We start from the raw sequence: 18283 nt of genomic DNA on the forward strand, positions 1-18283 counted from the left end.
CCACTCCAGGACCTTGAACTGCTTCTTACGAAGCCATTACTTCATTGCCTAGGCCGTATGTTTGGGATCATTGTCATGTTGAAAGACCCAGCCACATTTCATCTTCAATGCCCTTGCTGATGGAAGGAGGTTTGCACTCAAAATCTCACGATACATGGCCCCATTCATTCTGTCTTGTACATGGATCAGTTGTCCTGGTCCCTTTGCAGAGAAACAGCCCCAAAGCATGATGTTGCCACCCCCATGCTTCACAGTAGGTATGGTGTTCTTTGGATGCAACTCAGCATTCTCTCTCCTCCAAACACGACGAGTTGTGTTTCTACCAAACAGTTCTATTTTGGTTTCATCTGACCATATGACATTCTCCCAATCCTCTTCTGGAACATCCAAATGCTCTCTATCAAACTTCAGACGGGCCCGGACATGTACTGGCTTAAGCAGGGGGACATGTCTGGCACTGCAGGATCTGAGTTCCTGTCGGCGTAGTGTGTTACTGATGGTAGCCTTTGTTACATTGGTCCCAGCTCTCTTCAGGTCATTCACTAGGTCCCCCCGTGTGGTCCTGGATTTTTGCTCACCATTCTTGTGATCATTTTGACCCTACGGGGTGAGATTTTGTGTGGAGCCACAGATCGAGGGAGATTATCAGTGGTCTTGTATGTCTTCCATTTTCTAATTATTGTTCCCACAGTTGATTTGTTCACACCAAGCTGCTTGCCTATTGCAGATTCAGTCTTCCTAGCCTGGTGCAGGTCTACAATTTTGTTTCTGGTGTCCTTCGACAGCTCTTTGGTCTTCACCATAGTGGCGTTGTGAGTGTGACTGTTTGAGGTTGTGGACAGGTGTCTTTTATACAAGTTCAAACAGGTGCCTTTGATACAGTTAATGAGTGCAGGATAGAGGAGCCTCTTAAAGAAGAAGGTACAGGTCTCTGAGAGTCAGAAATCTTGCTTGTTTATAGGTGACCAAATACTTATTTTCCACCATAATTTGCAAATAAATTATTTCCAAATCAGCCAGTGTGATTGGGTTTTTTTTTTTTTTTTACATTTTGTGTCTCATAGTTGAGGTCTATCTATGATGCCAATTACAGGCCTCTCTCATCTTTTTAAGTGGGAGAACCTGCACAATTGGTGGCTGACTAAATACTTTTTGCCCCACTGTATATGTACATTGTTATCCTTATCAATTATTTATCTAACTTTATCCATTAACACTACATTTTTAACATAATGTTCTAATTTTAACAAAAATTTTACACCTCTTTTCTTAATCATTGTTTACAATTTATATCCAATCTTCCCTTTTATCATGTCAATACAAATTATTACATTATTATCATTATCAGTCATTTAGTTTGACTATGTTTAACTTACTTTTTACCCTTTTTTCACCATTTAAAAATTTATACCAAATTTCCTCTTATCAGACCAATACATATGTATACATTGTTATCATTATCAATTATTTACTTAATTTTGCTACCCTCTTTATATACCTTTTAAATCTTCTTTATGTTTCAGGCTTAGAAGAAATAAAGTTCTTAAATGAAACCAAATAAAAAGAAAAAATCCATCCCAACCAATATTGTAGAAGTAAAGGAAAAAATTTAGACAAAAAAAGAAATAGAAGAAGAAAATCCGAAACTTTCACTTTAAAAAGTAAAAAATATTCACAAAACTTCCATCAATAGAAAAAATAAAATTAAAAAAGATAACACACTGTCCAGTAATGCTTAATTCCACCGCTTATTTCCTTTTCTTTACCAATTTAATTTAACTTCAATCTTTTTTGGGCAGTCTTTTATAAAAAATAAAATTTCCTCACCAGATGGACACTTTCTCTTTCCGCTTTTCCTTCCGTTGTGATGCTGTCCCGACTTCAGCATCTTGAGGCTGTGCTTTTTGTCTCCAGCTAGAAGAGATTCTCTTGGATCAATCAGGGATTTTGCGATGTCCCTGAGATCAGCAAGACGTACTCATCCCTGTCACCATCTCTTCGGGATGGTTTAGGTCGAGATGGACCATCCAGCAGCAAAAGTATTGACTGTGATCTCAGAGCACCGAGATTGCATGCCGTATCGTTGCGACGTGAGCTCCTTTCTGAGGCAAATGATATTTCTTGCAGATCTACCAATGCACCATTGCTGCTACTTTTTCATACTCCTGCTTATAATCAGTCTGTACGATCTTCTTGCAGCAGCTTACCATGTGGTCCACTGTTTCTTCAACTTCTTTGCAGAGGTGACACTTACTGTCTGTTGCTGTCTTCTCAATTCTGGCTTTGTTTGCATTTATCCTTAAGGCTTGGTCTTGTGCAGCCAGAATTAATCTCTCAGTCTCTTTCTTTAAATTTCCTGCTCTTAGCCATTGCCAGGTCTTGTTATTAGCTCCTTTCCTTGCTTTTTTTAAAATTTAATTGCCATGAAGTCCTTGATCTTCCCATGCCTCTATTCTGTTCTTCATTTGGTCTTTTTTGTAGGCCTGTTTGGTCTCTCCAGTAGCCAACAAGCCTTCCTGGCATACTAATTTCAGTGCATCATCTTCATTGTCCTTCAGAAATTCTTCCAAAGCCCATTTTTCTTCTTCAATCATCTGATGTACTTGCAACATTCCATGCCTACTTATTTGCCTTGGTAGGTAGAGTTTGTCAATGTCGCTGCGAGGATGAAGAGTATGATTCATTGTCATTATTTTTCTGGTCTTCCTATCCATTGCTTTTAATTTTGCTTGAGCCCAGTTCATTATTCCAGCTGTGTATGTAATGACTGGTATTGCCCAGGTGTTGATTGCCTTGATGGTATTTCTCCATTGAGTTTGGACTTTAAGATCTTTTTCACTCTCTTGGTGTATTCACCTCTAATCTTATTCTTATTGTTGTTATTCTTATTATTGTTATTTCAACTGTGTTTCTACAGAAGGAAAACAAACTCAGGGCCTATTTTCATATACCAGCCAGGTCTGACTTTTGCAAAAGAAGAACCCAGCCAGCACTTAAAAGGCAGCCCTGGCTATGCTGATGTCAAACAAGGACACATCGTGTGGGAAGGAGGAGATAGGTTTCAAGGGTGGGGGGATTGAAGAGGAGAAAGTCCCTTACCTTCTTCCAAGAATGACTTGGATGCAAGTGGGCTGAATCCACACTCAACCACAGCAACTGGGATTGCCAGAACTGCTATTGCTAAGCGGAAATTTCACATAACGTTTTATTTAACCCCTGTATCACTTAGCGGCCTAGTTGCTGATCCCAATTGGAATCATTAAGTGAAAAAGACTTGTAATTCAAATGTATGGTTAACAAAGTCACAGAGTAATTATGGGAAGCAAAATAAAAACGAAAAGATTCAGGCATTTCAACATGTCATCATATTTTACCATTGCCATGTCCATGTTGATATCATTCCTTTATCAAAATTTTGCTCTAACATAATAACGAGCCTCATCTTTTTTAAACTTGTACTATTTTCTCTGACAGAATCTTCCTTTTTCCCACTTGTCACACATGAGGATTAGCTACATCTAAAACCACAACTAGACATCCACTAACCTCAATTGTGGATGCACCAGCCTCTCATTAACTATATTTTGAGTCTCATTAAATGTGGCCTGTATGAATTTACAATTACAAAATATTGCATTATTTGAACTTATTTTAATTTTAACCTTTCTGCATAAATTATTTCAGCAGAAATAACTACTATAAATATGAAGAATGACTAAAAATTAAACAGCTTCAAGTTAAAAGTTCATTTACAGCCTTTTGAGTTAACAAAGAGGATGCAACTAAATACAGCTAATTTACCATATTTTTCGGAGTATAAGACGCACCCTTTTCCTCAAAAAAGAGGCTGAAAATCTGGGTACATCTTATACACTGAATATAGCATTTTGTGCCTCCCGAAACCCCACCCCATTCACCAAAATGGCCGTGCATAGCTTGTAGGAGGCTTTCAGAGAGCTCCTCTGGGCTGGGGAGGGCAGAAATGAGCAAAAAATGGGCCGTTTTAAAATCATTTTTCACCCCCCCCCCCCAGGAGCATTCTACAAGCTTCCTAAGGGCATTAATGCCCTTTTTGGAAAAAAATGGGGCCATTTTTGTGAAAAACGGGCTGTTTTGGGGAGGTTTGCAGAGTGCAAAAACTTTTTTTTTAAATTGCCTCTTCAAAACCTTGGTGCATCTTATACTCTGGTGCACCTTACACTCCAAAAAATACGGTAATCCAAATGCTGGCAATAGAGTAATTTAGTACAGGAGAGAAAATATTTTTAAAAATAGCTAAAATCTTAATTTATTGCCTCAAGCTGACACTTAAAAGCATATTCAATGTAAGTATTGGCTTCCTATGTTTTAATGAAGAAGTACTTTGAAAAGGCATGCTTTTAATGCTTTCATTTTTTCACACTTTGAGAATTAAATAGTTGTTTGCAATATGAAATGGGCTACATTGAGCATTTCTTGAAAGTGTTTCAGACTTAAAACAGCTGTCCTCTGCTCAAAAGTGCGGTGTTTCAAAAGTGGGGTGTTCTATGACATTTTGAATCATTTGTAACCATATGGGTTGAGAAAACTATTTTAAACTCTTAGAATACTGGAGTTAGTGTCATTATACCTAGTTAACAATGTATTGTTCCAGAATCATATATAAATAAAGGACATGTTGCACTCAAGATACTAATTACATACCTTCGAGAAAAACAAACAAACCCAAATTTGTGATTTAAGTGTGACACATTTGTTTTCTCAGATGCCAATAGTAACACATTTCTGGTTTCCCTAGCAGGAACATCCGTTGTGTTGAGAACTGTGTTCTCAATTCAAAATGTGAGAGTGGGAACATACCCCCAAACATTATTCCATAACCTTTGCTCCTGACAGTACAGTCCAGCTTTCCCATACAGTATCATGTAAGATACTGTAGTACAAACTCTACCCCTCCCCCCCCATATTGAACTACTAAGAATGCCTTCACATTTCTGGTCTGCAAACAAATGATATATAAAGTTAAACTCGCTGATGAGATTTAAATTTGTTTTACTGCTTTATCCTCTTCAAGGTCATAACATAATATAGATAGTCCTCAACTTAAAACCATTTGTTTAGCCACTGTTGAAAGTTACAACAGTATTGAAAAAAGTGACTTATGACCGTTGCAGCATCCCCATGGACTTGTGATCAAGATTCAGACGTTTGGCAATTGACTCATACTTATGATGGTTGCAATGTTTTGGGGTCATGTGATCATCTTTTGCGACCTTCTGACAAGCAAAGTCAAGTAGGAAACCATATTCACTTAACAATGGTGTTACTAACTTAACAACTACAGTGATTCACTTAACAAATGTGGCAAGAAAGGTCATAAAATGGGGCAAAATTCATTTAACGAATATACTTATTTAGGGAGAGAAATGTTGGGCCCAATTGTGGTCATATGTTGAGGACTACCTGAACATGAGATGTTATTATTTCAACTATTAGCTGCCTCAATATGTGCGCCTCATACAATGCATTGTTATTGCTTTGTTACTTATTTGTTAGATAATTGATTATCCACCATACTGCATTCTTACCAGGCAATATAACCCTAAATCTTAATGAGTTTTCGTATCTTTCTGTATTCTCTCAAATACTGCTAAACCTCATAATTATATCAGTTTGATATGCTGTATTAAATACGAGAGAATAAGGGAGATCAGTTTATAGGCTGGGATAGTTTGATTTGTGCTGGTTATTACATTCTGATCTTTAGAGGAATTATTTGGACTTTTAAAGTAGTTTTATCTGAGATGAATTTGATTTAACATGTATGTAAGTGTTTGACTTGTTCTTCTTTTCATGAGGATAAGGTTTTCTAAAAAGAGAAGTCTCTAAATCTCTCTCAGTATTCTTGATCAACATTTCCATGTTTTCTCTCCACAGCATGTGTTCATGAGGTTGCAATTTTTAAAACCAACTGTTGCTTTTACTTTGACTGATTTTTTCCATGTTTCCTTACTTTTAATTGTGCTATAAACTGCTGGGGTTATAACTTGTGGTTAATTCTGAGGATCTGATGCACAGTTTAACTAAGTCCTTAGTTGCAGGTATTCTGGAGTTTCTCTTATTTGTTAGAGGAACTCTGGGGATGAAATGGCAGAAGAGATCTGAAGAGCACTGCTGCAAGAATTGGTCTTCCCCCTCTTCAAGAAGGCATGTCTGGATACAGTGGTACTGGACAACTTTCATCTTGTCTGCACATTTCCCTTTTTTATGAAAATTGTTGATAAAATGGTTGAGTTTCAGCTTCAGAAGCCCCTGGAGAAAGCTGATTATCTGGGCATTTTCCATTTGGGTTTCAGACCAGAATATAGTACCAGCGTGACATTGATCATGCTTGTGGATGATCTCTGGTAGGACTGGAGTACAGGGTGCATCTATCCTGGACTTTCTCAACAACTTATAGTACCACTAAGATTTAGAAGTGGGGGACACAATGTTCTTCCTCCTCTAAGGCTGGTAACAGTCACTGTTGGGGGAGGGGCAGAGGTCTTGCCTAAGCCCTCACAATATAGGAGCATCCAGGGATTCACCCTCTCCCTTAGCATCTGCAATAGGGATTGGCAGTCTTTTTCTTCACAAGGCCCAGAATCCATGTCACCACGCAAGGAACTGTGGGACAGAGTAGTGGGAAGGACTGGGGAGAAGATGAAGGGCTCAAAAAGTAGCAGCGGAGATGGGGTAAAAAGGAACATAGATGGACTAAATAGAATATTGAGTCCAGAGTGCTGAAATGTAAATGGGTAGATTAAAGAATAAAATAGACTTGAAAAATGAGATAGAATAAGATAAAGCAACAGTAAGATTTCATGGAAATAAAAAACATCAACCAGTTTGCTAAGGTTGAAAAGTTCTGGTTTATACTATATGCAAGGTCGTACTATCTTCTGCTTCTCACAAAAACTTTTTCACACTTTGTTCTAGCTTATCTTTCCTTACAGTTTAGAAAAATCAGTTCTTATCTCAAGGGAAGAAAAAATGAGTAAAAGGTATTTCTTGTAGTTTGTTTTTGTTCATCTGCTGTAAATGGAGCCAGTTGAAGGTTTAATCTGAATTCTTCAGCTCTCTTTATCTTGTTCTTCCCTTTGCTCCCATTTTTACGGCCAGCTAGTAATAATGGCATAGCAGGGTTCCAAGGGAAAATGAAATATAGATAAATGTTTGTATTCTGCATATATCATATATCAATCTACCTTAAACACCCAGAATTTTTTGATGGCTTCGCATCCAAATATTAACCAGGACCGTCCCTGCAGATCTTCTGCAAATCACCACTTGTTGATATCAAGATAACTTCATCAGAACTGTAAATAACTCTGACCCGAATGCATCTTGATATATTTTCCATTTTTTTACATACTTGTGAATGGATAGGAGTCTGAACTACAGCTTATATAAAACTGGAGCTTCTGTTTGGCTTTCTATTTAGCTAAATTCTTTTAGCTTGCATTAAACACTAACATGAAGAGGTTTAAACCTATTGATGTACAACTGATAAATGCTCTTATCATGGCTCATAAAAATTACAATTATGCCTACTAGTTTCTAATGATTAATTAAAACAATATATTGTGCAAATACATTTTTCTTCCTTAAAATGAACATTGAATTTGCTATTATGGAAATACACTATATTATATTTTTGGGCATACTGTACCAGGGGTGGGTTCCTGCCAGTTCTAACCTCTTCTATAGAAGAGGTTCCACAAATCTACCGTGCCATTTAGAACCGGTTCCAGCTCCCTCCCCCCGCCTGTCCACACCATGCTTGCCCCGCCCACCCGCTCACTGATTGGCTGGCTCACCAATTGACCCGCCCACCTCTAAGAGTCCTATCTAAACCTTAAAGTCTTAAAGCTGTCAAGTTTGAACATCCCTGGGTTTTTTTTTTTCTAAAGGGCTAGGGGTGCAAGGGTCTTGTAACTTGACAGCTTTAAGACTTGCACACTTCAATGCCAGAGTTCCTGAGCCAACATGACTGGAGGAGGAATTCTGGGAGTTGAGGTCCACAAGTCTTAAAGCTGTCAGGTTTGAACACCCCTAGGAGTTTTTTTTTCTAAAGGGTTGGGGTGCAAGGAACTTGTAACTTGACAGCTTTAAGACTTGCATGCTTCGAATGCCAGAGTTTCTGAGCCAACATTTTGGTTGCTAAGCAAGAGCATTGTTAAGTGAGTTTCACCACATTTTACAAGTTGGCCACGCCCACCCAGTCACATGGCTGACAAGCCACTCGCACTTGGTCACATGGCTGACAAGCCACTCCCACCCGGTCACATGGCCGACAAGCCACTCCCACAAAGCAGGCCACACCTTTAGAAGAGGTTCTTAAAAAATTTGAAACCCACCACTGTACTGTACCCTCTCTGCTTCTTAAAGAGGGTATGATAGAGAGGGTTCTTAACAGACATTAACTGCTTCTTAGGTAATAAAAGCAACAGGGCTTTTAAAGTATCAGCTTTAGCAGCTTTACATAAATATTAAGGAACAGGGTAATATCTGAAATGGAAAATACTATTGCCCAGGTTTTGTAATCATAGATTCTGCATCTTGATGGAACTAATCACATTCTCTTGGTTATTTTTGCTATCTTGTGAACCATATTCATATCAGTTACATTGATGAGAGCTATTAGGAGCAGGGTATATGGTTGTGATACAGGTTATACCAATCCTGTCCTTAGTTTCAAACAGATCAGTTCCCAGTAAAAGGTAAAACAAAGAATTCAATATTGATAACATTCAGAGAGGTGAGTATGATGGTGCCACCAAACTAAAATAATCATTCCAGGAATCAATTAAGGCTTAGAAACCCAAAATCAAGTCATTATGTATTGTAATATATAATGACGATATAAGATTGTTCTATAAAGATTGTCATGCTAATCATGGCACTACTGTATCAGATTCTCCAAATCCTTTGGGCCAGCTCCTGTTCTTCTTCCTACTCAGAAGAGGATTAGTCCAAAGAGGTTATGACAGACAAGGCTTAAGGCTGCTATAGATGTAGTTTAAAAAAAATCCTCAGCCCCTGACAGAGGCAGATATTTTGTAGCTTGATCCTCTGAACTGTGGACTTCCCCAAACAGTGAAGCAGATTTCAGAGTCTGCTGAGATTTTGCAAATGTGTGTAAAGGCTTCATTTTTGATACAGTAGCAATCACTGACATAAGGTGGAAAAAGGGTTACCATGGCTTGGAATGGTACAATAATGCCTGGAGCACAATGTGCCTAGCAAAAGAGTAGTCATTTGCCAGAAAATTGCCTGAAAATATATTATACACAGTTATTTCTGCACCACTACTATGCCTCCTTAAGATTCATTATGCTGTATATTGTACTTTTTTCCCTAAGGTTATTTTATTCCAGCTCATAAAGACTGGAGAGCAAATATATTAAATGTCAGATTTTTCTGTCATTTTTCAGTGTTAGACTTTCTCTTGCAGTGGATTAAAATGTTCCAAGTCTGAAACATCAAAATATATTTAACCAACATTCAAGTGTTGTTTGTAAAGAACTTGATATTTACTAGGACTCTGTAGAGATCAGGATTCAAAGAGCAAAATGTGAGTTACAGTGCACAGAGGCAGCATCAGAACAGCATAAACCAAACATGTCTTCTGTTCATGGATCAGCTCTGGAGATCAGCCACAAAGTCTAGGAAAAGAAGCTGCTAGTTTAAAATCTTCCTAATAGGTTATGTTTGTGCCCACACGTACTTTAATTTTGCTCTTCATAACTAGATTTCTGCGCAACTCTAGTGTTTACTTCTTTCTTATGCACTATGTACATGAGCATAGGTGTATACATTGCAACTCAATAAAATAATGCTATTTCTCTTGTAAAATTTTATGATTTTGTATACTGATTGATTGTAAGTTGCCTTATAGTCACCTTTGGGTTTTTTTCAGCTGTCTGAATCTTGATAACTGAATTTTCAATTCTTACTCTTATTTTAGCTGCAGTGTTGTTTGTTTAGGGTTAAACTTATTTCTGCAAATATTTGTACTATTTTTGTTATAGTGTGAAGCCTGATGTCTTTTTTAACTAATCTGTTGATGCGCCCCTGCATATTTTCCTTATTCAAAGCATTTTCCTCTTTGGTTTTCCCTATTCATATCTACTGTCAACTCATATTGAATACTGAGTCATAATAATATCTTATTACCCTTGAAAAATGAAAGAAAACTCAATAAACATTTTTCCTTTTATTATAGGTGTTGGGATTTGAAATAGATACTGTGAACTCTGTCCAGTTTTCAAATCATACAGGTAAGTGTGTGTGCCTGTGTAATTTAATCTGTTGTGATTCAAATTATGCCTGTAAAAATTCCCCTTAGTGCAGTCTTTCTCAACCTTGTCAAGTTTAAGCTTCATGGACTTCAGCTCCCAGAATTCCCTAAACTAGCTAGGCTGCTGAGGAATTCTGGGAGTTGAAGTCCAAACAGTTTAAATTTGCCAAAGTTAAGAAACACTGCTTTAGTGTTTAATCCTGCTACCAGCCATATTCAATGAATGGTTGTAAAACTATCTGTTCTGTGCATTGACATAGTATATCTGACTAAGCACTCTTAAAACAATCAGCTATGTACTTGTCAGCCTTTACTTACATAGCATTTATGTTATACTCAAAAAAGGGAGAAGAGGCAGCGGTTAATTATCCCGAAGCAGAAACATGTGTACCCCTGTAATTCAGTGACCTAGTCAGAATCAGACCCTTTCCCCACCAACCTGTATGGAATCTGAAACACAGCTACAAGTCTTAAATCCATAAGAAAAAAAGTGCCATTGCACAGGACCCCTCTTCCAGTTGAATGTACCAGACTATAATGCCAGGTGCCTCAAGGATAACAAACCCCAACTATGTGTTGATTTCATGCTAGCTGTGCTTTTGGTGGAGAGTTCTCTTGGAAAATTGTTGGAATCAAAATGTACACCCCCATCTTGTTGGTCCATGCTTGGAATACTACTGCAAACTACCCATTCTTTGGTTCTTGTCCAGCTATTGACTATATATTCTACCTGACTTCTTCTGACTTGGTAAGATATAGTCAGCAACCCTTAGGATTTGTGTAGCTTTGTCCAATTGATAATTATTGTGGTAAATTATTGTTATGCTCCAGATTAGGACTGTCTGATTAGTTATTTTAGAGTCCCTGGCACAGAACTATTTCATTCAGAAGCAAAAGAAATGATAGCATAGGCTACCTTTGACAGTAGGCCAGTCCAACATATAACTAGTATGTTATATCTTAATGGAAAAGTCCAGGTAAAAAAAAATTAACTTATTTGGTTCTAATTAACTATCATGTTTCCCCAAAAATACGACCTACCCCAAAAGTAAGTCCTAACTTGATTTTTACACATTTGCCCAATAAAAGCCATACCCTCCAAATAAGCCCTAGTTAAGACCCTGCCCACTTTGAGATGAATGAGGTGGGGAGAGGTGCAGGAATAAAAATTAAGCTAGAGTGGGGATGGGGGACGGAGCTGCCCTACTTACCAGGCCTTGTATACTCCAACACCTGCCTGCTTTGCAGGCCCACTTCTTCTGCAACCACTTGCCGCCACTCGCACATATCACCCCTGGCCTCTGTTTTGCCGTCAGATGCCTTCCAGAAAGGCCTCTGCAGTCAAGAAATTGAGGTCGGGATTGACATGCGTATCGTCCCAGGCCTCCATTTCGCCATCAAAGGCCCAGATCAGTACAGAGCTCTTTTATTGGCTGCAGAGAGCTTTCTGGAAGGCCTCTGCAGTTGATAAAAAAGCCCTGGATCAATCTGGAGCTCTGTTATCAGCTACAGAGAGCAGTGCCATGCATGGCAATCCAGATCCCATTTCTTGGCTGCAAAGGCCTTTCCGGAAGGCTTCTGATGGTGAAACGGAGGCCGCAGGTGAAGTGCATGAGCGGCAGCAAGTGGTCACAGAAGAAATGGACAGCACCAGTCTCTTGTTGGGTGGAATTGTTGGTGCCGCCACCGCAAGGTGAGTCAGTAATTAGACATCCCCGAAAATAAGATCTGGTGCCTTTTTTGGGAAAACATGGTAGTTGCTAGATAATGTATTTCCTGCATAGAAGTTTGAGTCTGCTTTCTGAATAATCTATGTTGCTATACATTCATTCATTCATTTGCCACCCATCTTTTTTTAAAGAAAGTTTTTATTTTTAAACAATTATAAAAGAAACAAACATAGACACACACAAAGTATAAAAACCATCCTTGAATTTCCTACAGTGTATCGATTGGTTACCAAGCTTTTGTGCCTCCTCACAATAGTCTTCATTTGCAATTTACATCAAATCTCATATCATCATTCTAATATATATGTATACAATTATTATGATTATTAAACATTCATTGACTATAGCTATTATTACATCCTTTTTATTTGAAATATTCTAAATTTAAAATAAATTTATATTACGGCATTTCATTACATCATCCTGAAATCATCCACTAATATTACATCTTTATATTCTATTCTATATAGAATTATTTATCTTTTATAACAAAGCTTTTCAACTTCATCTCCATAGTCCTCACAATTTATGTAAAATTTCATATTATCAATCTAATGTATATATATGCATTATTATCATTGTTAATCATTTATTTGACTATAAACTATTATTACTTTATCTTATACATAATACTCAAAATTTAACTAAGTTTAACTTAATTTGTATTATGACATTTCATTTCATCATCCTGTATCCTGTATCCTGTATCAAAAGTGCAGTCCTGATATCGCTTGCCATTTGTAGAATTTGTATTCTAATTGTTTTCTTGAAAAGTCTTATGTGGACTTCTCTTGGCAACTTGTTGTTCATTGCATATCTTGTAAAGACTCGAAACCCTCCATCTGTTCCTTCCATCAGCTTGCCTTTAATTATCACTGGTGCTTCTGTCAAAGTTTTTCTCATTATTTCTGCCAGATTTCCTCCCTTTTCTTCTTCCATATTTTGAAGTCTGAGATAGAGTTCCAGTTCGTCAACCTCTCCTTTCGAAATTCCACTCCTATCATTTCCCTCCAGGCTCGATTTACTGTCAATGTCAACAATTTTCTTATCACTTAGTTCATATTTTCCTTCAATTTTTTGAACTCTATCCTCAAACTTCATCACAGTTTTGAAAATACTCTCAAATCTTCCCTCCATTCTTTCTGTTCTTTATTCTATAATCTCAAATCTCTTTTCAATGTTTTCTGTACTTATTTGTAGTTTTTGAATTTCTAGCATAATTATTTGCAATGTTAATTCCTTTTCTTCTTCATGTTGTGCCATTTTTCCAAGTTGTAAACACTGCCACTAAGTCATCCAAGGCTTTTTGCTAGGTTTCAGACATATTCACTGTAATCTTTCAAGTCAAGGCTTTCTCTTTACTCCAGTCCAGCTACTGATAGTACTCCAGAAGAGCACCTGCATAAACAAACCGTGCTCTTCCCACTGTCCCATTCAATAAACAAAGTCAGACGCCTTGAGATATAAGATGTTTCCAAGCCTCCAGCCTCTAAATGGCAGTGTTACTTCTTTTTCCTCTCTCTTTAAGCTCCGAAATTGAGAAAAGAAAAAAGAAATGCATAAAATGTACGATCCAGCCGAGCATTGAAAAGAAAGAGATTCTTGATCCACAACACAAAAAATGGGGGAAAATAGAAGAAGAGAGGGGAAAAAAGACCAGTCCAATTTAAAAAGTAAGAGGCATTTGTAAAAATTCCATCCATTAAAAAAAAAAAAAAGAAAGATAACACATTAATTTTAATCCAGGCTTAATTCGCCTCTTGCTTTCTTCTGTCTTCAATTTTAATTTTACTCTAAATCTTTTTGGGTGTTCTCTAATATTAAAAATTATCTCATCATTTCGACACACTCTCTCTCCTGCTTTTCTTCCATTCAGGGGCTGTCCCAACCTTGTGCAGCTTCAATGGCTGTTTCTCTTTCTCTGGAAAAAAGGGCTTCTCCTGGATCAATCAGGGACTTTGCAATGTCCCTAAGATCAGCAGGATGTGCCCTTCTCTATCACCGTCTCTATAGGACGGTTTAGGTCCAAAAGGACTGTCCAGCAGCAGAGATATTGACAGCAATCCTGGAGCTCCAAGATTGCATGTCGTGTCGTCCTGACGTCAAGCCCCGCCTTTCCATTTGCCACCCATCTTGTCACAGGAACTCTTGGTGGCTTACAACATTAAAAGCAAATGGTTGAGCACTTAAAGCAATCTTCCCCATTTTTATATCATCTTACAAATGTAAAATGCAGATTATAGTTCTCAGATGCTCTCCCTCAATGTAATTCTTTGTCTCCTCTAGTCTTAGATAGTTGTTTAGATAGTTCAGTGCTTTCATCCATTTGCCAGGTTAAAAAGTAACACCTCTATCAATAGATTCCTCTAGGAATTGGCTTATAGGCTTTTGTCTTCCTTTGAGTCAGGCCATCATTTAGTTAGTGTGTGATAATAATGGATCTCCTGTTATTTTTCTCTGAAATTTGATATTAGTGTTCAGAAGGGTACACTAAAAAATAAAGTCATTTAGGAGTATTTCCTAAATAAATAATGTCTGCTAAGTATTCTCATTGCAAAATAAATACTTTTTCAATGTCTCATTTGAATGCTACTTTACTATCCTAATGATCTCAGGATTTCTGAATTTACATATAATTACTTCTCTTTACACATTCACCTAAAGATTTCAAGAATGTGTGGATGAATATCTTGCTTTGTTGTTTTCCTTAGTGAAACTCTTCACATAATCTAGGACTCTTATAAATCAGGTTTCCAAGCCACATGAATAATTGTACTTCATTTACCTTAATGCAGGTATATTCACCTTCATATTGCTAGTGGAAAATGTGAAGACGAGGGAAAGAAAGCGGCAAATACAGTGCCTATGCCCTATTTTCTACAGTTTGAAGCTGTCATGTGTTAAGCTAAGGGCCATCATGCATATTTCATCCAATGTTCACGAGAAACTTTCTAAGTATTAAAAAAAGACATGCATTATCACAGGCAAAATAATAGTTAAGAAGAGGTTACAACTACAACCTGTGTTTGCTGCTGTGAACAGTAGTGTACTTGCTAACCTTTTGCAAGTCTTTGAATCTACATGTTATCAGGGAGAGATGCTTTTTCTAGGCTGTGTGCTGAAGAGGTTACAGGTAGTCTTTGATTTACAACAGTTCATTTAGTGACCATTTGAAGTTACAACAGCACTGAAAAAATGACACAACCATTTTTTACACTTATGGGCAATGCAGTATCCCCATTGTCACGTAATTTAAGTTCAGATGCTTAACACCTGGTTCACATTTATGACGATTGCAGTATCCTGGGGTTATGTGATCCCCCTTTTCAACCTGACGAGCAAAGTCAATGGAGAATTGACAATAAGATTCACTTAACAGCTGTATTATTAATTTAACAACTGTAGTGATTCACTTTACAAATGTGGCAAGGAAAGACATTAATGGAACAAAACTCACTTAACAAATGTCTCCCTTAGCAACATAAATTCTGGGCTCAATTGTGGTCATAAGTCAAGGACTACCAGTATTCAATCTCCTAAAATAAAAAGTTTAATCTTTTAAAGGGAAACAAGACTAAGAAGAGAAGTTGGGCATACAGCATCCCATCTCCTCTGCATCTCTCACAATTAACTGATTGAAATCTCTGAGGATCAGGAGGGAAGCCCAGGGTTAAACTTATCTGTCTTAAGACAATGACTGTTTCGGAGATAGATGTAAAAATAACTAGAAATGTGACATAAGTTGAATAAGCAAGGTACCATTTAGAAGTTAGGTGAGCTTCTGCTTAGAAATTCACTGAGACATACCACTTGCCCAGCAGTGTGTAAACTTTTGTAGGCAACTGTAGATCAGATGAAAGTAAAGTTGAGGGAATGTGAATCATAGTAAGGCAATTTTACTAACATAAGTGGGGGAAGCTCCATTTTAGTTGTCTTTTTGTCACCTATGAAAACATTTTTATTCAGACTCTTTTTTATTTTAATTTGTCAAGTGCAGTCTTTGTGTATTTTTCTTTTCTAAATTGTTATATACGAGCACAATAAAGTGACCTCAATCAGGCTTATACAACTATACAATAAAAACTTTCTTAATTGAAATGTTTCTCTGACTTTATCTTTTAGAGTAGCTTAGCCAAAGTATTTTCTGGACTGTCTGCTTGAAGTGAAAATGTAAAAGTAAATGCAAGCTACTTCTGTTGTTAATTAAGCAAAACTGTCTGTCCATACTAAATTAAGGAAAATGTAAGTAAAATGCAAAGGATTAATTCATCTTTCCTGAGGGGTAAGAGTAGAATTTTGAAAGTTTCCACAGATAAAACACTAGCATGTTGACCCACTTCTTGCTTACCCAATGCTTTCTGTTGTTCACAGTATGATACTGTACTGTGTCCTTGAATGCCTTGGAGCATTTCCTCCTTCCCCCCCAATGTTTATTCATAAGTATTCTTGGCACAACTGATGTGTGCATCTTTGAACTTTTGGACTGTCAGGCCCTGAATCTGGTGATTGAATTTGGTTCAAAAGCTATGGCAAATATTTATCATTATAAGCTGATGGATTTCGTGCCTCATAAAACTTGAAAAACCCTTTCTTATGCTTTCAGTTTTGGAATATAGCAGACTTTCAAACTCTATTTTTTTAAAACTCCAAAGTATAATAGTGTTAATAGAATATTAATGTTGATTTATTTTCATCTGCAAAAATAAATACATTGGGAGAGAAAGTAATGGATCATCACCTACAAACCAATCCATTTCCGGCCATTATTAGTCAACAATATTAGTAGTGGTACTGGGTTGAAATGCATCGAACTATTTCACAGGCTACAGCATCAAACAAAGATTTACTGACCTCATCTGATCTGTCTGCACTCACTATAAAAGGAGTGATAGTATGTGGAGTTAGCATATCAGTAGTGGTGAAAGCTTCCATCCAGCAACACTCCAAAATACAAGCCGGGCTCCTTCACCACAGAAGTGGGCTTTCTTTCTGTAAGGTTTTTTAATCAATGCACTACTCAAACTCTCAGGTCTGTCTGCGTGTAATCTTTAATTGGGTGAAAGAGTGCATCACAGAGGAACTTATTTCAGGAAGTTTGCTAATTTCAGTTGATTAAGTTAGTTTCAGCCTGACTGTCAATTATGTAGTGGAGACACTGATTCCCAGACAGTGAGGTGCAGTCAGGGGAGGCAGAGCCTCACCGCTCTCATCATGAAAAAAAAAATGACTCCAGGAAGCCGCGAAAGTGGCTGGGAGAGACGCGCAGCTTGGTTTAGCCTCCCTGGACATCGCAGCAGCAGCAGCCCCAAGTGCGCCGATCTCGCCATTTTTTGCATCGGGAGAGCCCGGGATCCTTGCAAGGGGAATGGGGCCACATGTGCAGGGGAAGGGGACCGCGGCTCATGCTGATCTGAGGCTGGCGCTGAGGAGCCTCCTGCACACGTGATCCCATTCCCCTTGCAAGGATCCTGGGCTCGCCCGATGCAAAAAATGCCTAGGTAACATGATATCATCAGTGCTAGAAGGGGGGGGGAGGAGGAGAAAGGAGAAGTTTCTCTTCTCAGAAATGTCTTCTCAGTGGAGCTGTGGCAGCCTGCCTCTCCCTTTCTGACATTTCTGAGAAGAGAAATTTCTCCGGTCGGGCTGTGCGATCGGAGCAAACCCGCGGTTTGATGACGTCACCAGCCTCACCAGCCATAAACCTCACCGCACGTCACTGTTCCCAGACCATTGTGGATTCTGTTAATATTTTGAGGGAAAGATAGAAACAGCTTAAAGAATAAAATACATTTGGATATAAAACTTCTCAGACCGTTATCCAAGAAGGAATATTCTTGGACCCTCTGTTAATGTTTATACATTTATACATTACTTAAAACTCTCTGTACATGTAACTTTATGTGGGCAAAATGGTGCATCGTAGGGCAAAATCTTTTGAATCAAGATACTTCGAATGGGTTAATGTATAGAATGTGTCTGAAATACAGGACCCATGACTCCTGTGGAATTGAAATTTGGTAAATTTTATTAAATGTTACGATATAAAATTATCATAAAGCATTTTATGGCACAAACATTTATAATGTTATAAAATGTATAAAACTGTACCATGCTGAACAGTACAATATGGGCTACTTTTAAAGCAGTTACACTTCTTAATACAGTATCCCCCTGAATTTTTAAGAACTTTTCAAGTACACTAGAAGCTCTGCCACTGTTGAAGACGTGGAAG

The 18283-nt window shown here is 37.8% G+C and overlaps 1 protein-coding gene across 2 annotated transcripts in view; it reads left to right on the forward strand.

Annotated features, from left to right (window-relative positions):
* Positions 1-18283, forward strand: part of PDXK (pyridoxal kinase) — a 65970-nt gene that overhangs the window by 20979 nt on the left and 26708 nt on the right. For both annotated transcript variants that reach the window (XM_081951813.1, XM_081951814.1), the window contains exon 2: positions 10247-10301. In XM_081951813.1, coding sequence (XP_081807939.1) covers positions 10247-10301 — 55 coding nt within the window. The remainder of the gene's footprint in view (positions 1-10246; positions 10302-18283) is intronic.

This window comes from Natrix helvetica (assembly GCF_964273705.1).
Source record: "Natrix helvetica genome assembly, chromosome: 4".
NCBI classification, from domain to species: Eukaryota; Metazoa; Chordata; class Lepidosauria; order Squamata; family Natricidae; genus Natrix; species Natrix helvetica.